Here is a 6,000-nt window from a genome sequence, read left to right as displayed (position 1 = left end):
CAAATTAATCTTTGCTGAGTTTTTGTCTCATAGTCTGACAAGAGGGCAGTTTTTATAATTATTGTACATGGATTTGAGACTAACATGTAATTGTTAATGATCGGACAGCACTGTGCATGCATCTGCCATAATAAGTGTATTTATTTTGTTCTGAGCTTTCATTTATTTACCAGTTTTCTTCTTCTTCCAAATCTACGCATAACGAAATGGGATGGGCAAGCATCCTTCTAATGATGAATGTTGTCTATTTCTTCTTGAAATTCTACTTTTTCTTCTTTATATAATTTGCAACTGTGCCTCAGATACGTACAAACGCAGAATATGCATGTCTTCCTGAATTATTTCTCTTGCGATACAGTGATCCTCTTCATTACTCTTGGTGCTTTGCTTTGTTTTGATATTATTCAGTGTTAATCAGGATCTTAGCTTTACAGATGCACTTCCTCGTGTATTTGAACTTGTCTGTGGAGTTACGGCCTGGGATACGCTCCTTCAACAGTATCTGATTGTATTTTTCTCTTACTAGTTTGATTTTTGTCTTTTTAGTGATAGATTTGTTTTGTCTGCATTTATTCTTACTGGTAACATATTTGGACTTGTTTCCATGCTCATATTTTGTGTCCTACATATTAGAACTGTATGTATACTCCTTTTTGAAAAGACTTGTTATATTTTATTTCAGTTGAAGAAGATCAACATCAACAAGGAAATCTTGGGAACCCTAGAAGGTCTCCAGCTCCTAGCATCCGTTAAGTACGTTGGTGTCTGCATTGCCCGTCCTCAGCATGCTTCGTCGTCCCCTCTCCTGTGTCCTTTTCTGTCCATTCTGCATGCATTCTTGCAGAGCCCTAGTTTGTTTTCCCTCCATCCATTCGTTCTTTAGCTACAACACATCTGCGCTGTGTGGACACACCAGTGTCAGCGCTGAGTCTGCATTTCTGTCTCCTTAACACTCGCCCTCCCTGCCTCTTTCTGCTCCCTTTTCTGTAAAACTGGCTTTCTCTTGAGTTTCTTCCTTGATCATGGATTTGACATATTCACATATGTCAAGAAGCTTCCTGAATATGTCTTTAGATTCTGCCAAGCATCGTTTTCCCAGGGATGCTCCTCGTCTGGATGTGGACAGGGTGGCTGTCACTCCAGTCCACAGAGTCCACACAGGTCTCCACCCTCTGCACTCCTCCTGAGGGAGGAGGGAGACCCGTGGCTCTCAGACCCATCCTAGCAGCCAGGATGAATGGCTTGGTTTTGGATCCTCCATCTACCTACGTGATTGCTAGTTGAATCACACTTCCCATCTACAGCTGCAAGTCCAGCCAGTGTTCAAGTGCCTGTTGCCAGTTGGTTTTATCTCATGTCTCTCTGCTCTGTTGAAGTAGCATCTTTCTCCATCCATCTCTCAGTTCCTTGGTGTTGATGTCACAGGAAGTCAGTCAGCAGGCTGCACCGTTCCCCTGGTGGTTAGAACCATGCTTGTCAACTGGTCATCTGCAGAATGCATTGCATCTTCATCAGCCCAACACTCTCATCTTTGAGCTCTAACTGGGTATAAAAGACATTGCAGGGGCGGTGGAACAGGACCCGGGGAAGTTGTCTGAAGATGAAGCAACGAGGGTGGTGATGAACATTTGCCCTATTCTCTGGTTAACACAATGTGGGCATCAGAGCCAGGGACTGACAGGGAGGGAATTACGACATGCCTTCCTGGTTACTTAGGCAGATTTTCTCTCCAGCTAACATCTTGGCACATGTCATCTACGTGCTTGTTAGGTTTCTCTCAACAGAGCGTCATCCCCCATATATATGTTGTCAGTCCCTTGCACATCCTGGCAATTAGGCTGTGAGTGCTTGCTCACCTTGTTACGTAACTTTTCATGTTTCGTCTGTTGTGAGAAACAAGGAGAGGCTTGATGGAAACCTCTAGCCAGAGGCTGTTTTGGATGGAAAGTCCCACAACACATTTCTCTTTTATTGAATTGAATCCCCTTTCCAGGGGTGCATCCCCCTAAAGGCCTGCATTGGCTGGGGATGACGCTGAAAACTGGAATCCATTCTAGGTCTCCCAGGTGTGTGGGAGGAACCAAATCACTCGAGCCACCCAGGGTTTGGATTCGCAGGAAGCTGGAATTAGGAGCTGGAGCTTGGCATGGAGTTGGCAGGATATGCTATGACATGTGGGCGTCTTAGTTGTGAGGCCAAATGCCCTTCCACCAGGATGCGTTGCAGTTCCTGCCCTGTCTTCCTGGACAGACGATCAGACTCTTCCCTGGGTCACGAGGATCCTTGGGTCACCACCAGTCTGCATGCAACCAGCACAGAACTGTTGCAGAGTAAGTGTCGCAGGGAAGAAAAAGCGAACAAAAGAGGAAGAGGAACTTTTTTTTGTTGTTTTTGTCTATTTCCCAAGTTAAAATGCTTTAAATCAATCGGAAAGGGGCCTTCTGCTTCCTGAGGAGGACTTGATGGGAGTGTGGCTCAGAGCTTCAGGATCTAATTAAAGGCAGCCGGGGTCATGGAGTGTGGAACTAAACCTTTCATTTATGCAATAAAGAAGCATTTACGAGGGAAAAGATGGGACACAGGGCAGCAACATCCCCTGTTGGATAAAGCATGTGCCAGAACAGCCTCAGAAAAGTGGTCTCGGTCCACTCTCACCTAAGGAAAACTGCAGACGAGGTGGGGAGGTGGACAGGACTTTCTCCCGGGGCAGCTTTGCAATGGGCATGATGATCACGTGCTGTTGATGTCACTGGAAATACTTTCTTACCATTTAGATACAAAATTCTGCAGAAGCAGGGGCTGAGCTGCTTGGATGCTTCCAAGCCCTCCACTCAGAGAGAACTCTGAACCCTCAACCCAGGAGCCTGCAGCTGCCGGCCTGAGCTGCAAGCATCTGTCGCTTTGAAGGAGTGATTCAATGATATCAAATAGCCCAGTGATTAATCAGAAAAACAAGCAAGCATTTGACATCAAGAGGGGAAAAAAAAAAGCCAAGGAGATGCTGTGGGGGAAAGGCACCCGGGCTTGGAGTCCCCAGCCAGCTGCGCTTCCGGGGGTATTCAGAAACCATCACCCATTGCGAGGGAAGGAGCACTTGGGCACAGCTAAATTAATATTTAACCTGCTTGAGTCCAGGCTGAGTTACTAGGGACACGAGCCAGCAGTGTTGACCTGAGCCATCAGCAAGTTCTAAGTCAGCAGCCCTCCTCTCTGCAACACGATGCTCCTTTCCCACCACTGCGCCCCCGCGCCTCTCAGCCCTCGTCCTGAGAACACTCCTTCACCGAAAGTCAGGGATGCCCCGCTCAAAGCCAGTGCTGTTGGAACAGTGGCCAGGTCTGGGCCTCATCTCTCGGCCACTCCCGTGCTTCTCCACTTGGGTACCTCTAAGGAGGCCTCCCTCAGCCAGCCACAGTGGCTGGCCTCACTGTGCAGGAGACGAGGAGAGGGGGCTGCTCAGGCAAGTTAGTGAGTTGAGATCCTCACGGGAGAAGCCTCGCTGTGAGGATTTTACAGAGCCCACATTGGGGAGTCTTCTGTAAGGTTGGAAGCCCCTCACAGGGACCCCCGGAGGGCTCCAAGGTACACCTTCCTCCACGAGTGACGTTTTTATACTCGGATGATGTCAATTTTACTTCCAGCCAGGTCTGGAAAAGCCCTGGGTTCTACCCTCAGGTGGAACACAGGAACTGGGAGAGAAGGGCCAGCAGGGTGACCATGAAGGCTTCCTGAGACAGGTGGGGTCTGGGTAGAAACGGGGGGGAAAAGCAAGTGAACACGCCGTTCAGTGCTTGTATGCACACCATTCTCACCACGTCCAGCTGCCCACAGTCACCCTTGGGCTCTTATCCTGCTTTGCTGTTCTGCAGAGACCTGCTCACTGTGGATGGCCGCCGTCCATGGCCCTCCGCCGTGTGGCGATCCCTGCTCGGCACTCCAACACACGCCCACCGCTGAGACCACAGCCCGTCTCATTCACGCAGGCACTGAGGAACATCCGCCGAGTGAGAAAGGAGTGGCTGGGTCCACAGCAGTAGCTTCCGAGCTTCCTGCACTGGAGAGAGGGGTGAGGGTGACAGAAGAAGCAGGGGGCATCAGGCCAGCTGAGAGCGCCAGGCCCAGGGGGCAGCTGGGCAGTGCGCACTGAGAAGGCAGGCTGCAGGGACTTCTCAGCAGAATGTGATTGCCATGCTAAAATGGCCAGTCTGTCTTCAGCCGACAAGGAGGAGCCGTTAGGTTCCTGTGCTGGGAAGGGATAAGATCAAGCCTGGCTTGGGAAAGACGAGCTTGGTAGCAGGGTTCAGAGGGTCTAAGCAGGGGGTGGAATGTGGGCATTTGTTCAGTTTCCCGTGTTTCAAGAGATGGCAGCGTATGTGGCTGGGGCAGGCTTGTGAGCCTGGGACAAAGGGGTCAGCAGGATGTGGCAGAGGGTGCTTGCCAGACATATATCCCAAGAGACTGTGATGTAGTGAAGGAGAAAGAACAGTGTAAAAGTCACCCACCCACAAATCCATCTGCCCACGCATCTATCCACCCACCCATAATCCATAATGATTGCATCCACTCATTCCTCTATCCTTCCACCAACCCACCCGCCTGCTCACTGACCTAGCTGCTATCCATCCGCCGATTCATCACTCATCCTTACACTTACCTATTCCAGCCCTCCCTCCCTCCCTCCCTCCCTTCCTTCCGTCCTCCCATTTGCCAATTCATCGATTGCCTCATCCACCCATCCACCCACCTGACTACAATCCATCCATCCGCTCATCTCTCCACCCATCTACCCATCCACCCGCCTGGATACCCCGCCCATCTACCCACTCATCTGGGTGAATATCCCAGGGAGTTTTTCACGAACCCTGATTCTAGGGCTCCAGCTTGGAGGACTCTTCCTTTGAGAGGTAAGGAGAGAAAGATGAAGCACAGGTGGGAGTAAAAGCAGGCCTCTCCCAGGCCGGCCGCCTGCGTTTGCCGCATGAGCTCACCCAACACACAGGTGCCACCACCTTGCACAAAAGCAGGCAGCGTTCTCGGGGCTCGGGATTCCCAAGTGAGCAAGCCAGACAACAAGCTCCAAAATAGAGAGCCCATTTCAATAAAGGAAAACTTAGAGACCCCACCGTCCTAACAGGAGTGGTATGTAGTCACGCAGAAGAAAGGAGGCACACTGAATGATTTGTAGCGCACCCGGTTCTGGGGGGCCGCGGAGAGGGGCGCTGTAAAGAGCGCGGAGCCTGCACCCCACCCCTTGGGGTCCCTTGGGTCAGGGGCGTGGACCCCGCAGCTGGAGGGGCGGGCCGGTGCGGTTCTGCCAGCGCACCACGAGGGGGCGCCCGGACCCCTCGTAGCGCCTTCGCCGCCCTCCGGCACAGCCTGGCAAGCAAAAGTTTTTCTTAAACTAACAATGCCAGTGTGAGGAGGTGCTCGCGCCTGATTGGACGGGGGAATTTTGCAGGTTTGATTCCTTGATTGGACAGGAGGTGCTAGGGGTGGGGAGAGCGCGGATGTGGGGGATCCCGCAGCCTCCCCCGCCAGTCTGGCCGGGCCCCGTCCTCCCGGAGGCTCCGCCGCAGCTCGCAATGTGACACCCGGGCGCACACGCTCGCGCGCTCTCCCGGGCTCGCCCGCCCGCGCCCTCTCTCTCACACACCCACCTCTCCCAGAAACACACACACACACATGCACACCCACACCCACGCGCGCCCGCACCGCCCCACGCGCGCACACTCCCGCCCACGCCCACGCCGCGCTCCGGGGAGTACGGTCCCGGCCAGAGCGCGAAAGGATACGGAGAAGCCACCCGCGGGGAGCGCAGCGGCGCCCCGGGACGCGGCGCCCTCCCCGCGCGGCCGCCTGGGCTCGGGCTCGGCCGGCGATGGCCCCGGATCGCCTGCTGCTGCTGCTCCTGGCGTCCGCGGTGGCCGCGATGGAAGGTGAGTTGGGAGCGGCGGGCCGTCGCCTCGGCTCGCGGGGCTCCTCGGGCTCGCGCTCCCGCAC

The 6,000-nt window shown here is 53.2% G+C and overlaps 1 protein-coding gene across 1 annotated transcript in view; it reads left to right on the top strand.

Moving 5' to 3' along the window:
- The first annotated feature begins 5,535 nt into the window (after nt 1–5,535).
- Nucleotides 5,536–6,000, top strand: part of EPHB1 (EPH receptor B1) — a 348,433-nt gene continuing 347,968 nt past the window's right edge. The window contains exon 1 of the mRNA XM_040965142.1: nt 5,536–5,936. Coding sequence (XP_040821076.1) covers nt 5,879–5,936 — 58 coding nt within the window. The 5' untranslated portion in view covers nt 5,536–5,878. The remainder of the gene's footprint in view (nt 5,937–6,000) is intronic.

The sequence above is a fragment of the Ochotona curzoniae genome, unplaced genomic scaffold (genome assembly GCF_017591425.1).
Source record: "Ochotona curzoniae isolate NIBS_2020 unplaced genomic scaffold, NIBS_Ocur_1.0 contig_1302, whole genome shotgun sequence".
NCBI lineage: Eukaryota > Metazoa > Chordata > Mammalia > Lagomorpha > Ochotonidae > Ochotona > Ochotona curzoniae.
Note: the sequence above shows the minus strand (reverse complement) of the source record. Positions and strands in the feature narration are given on the sequence as shown.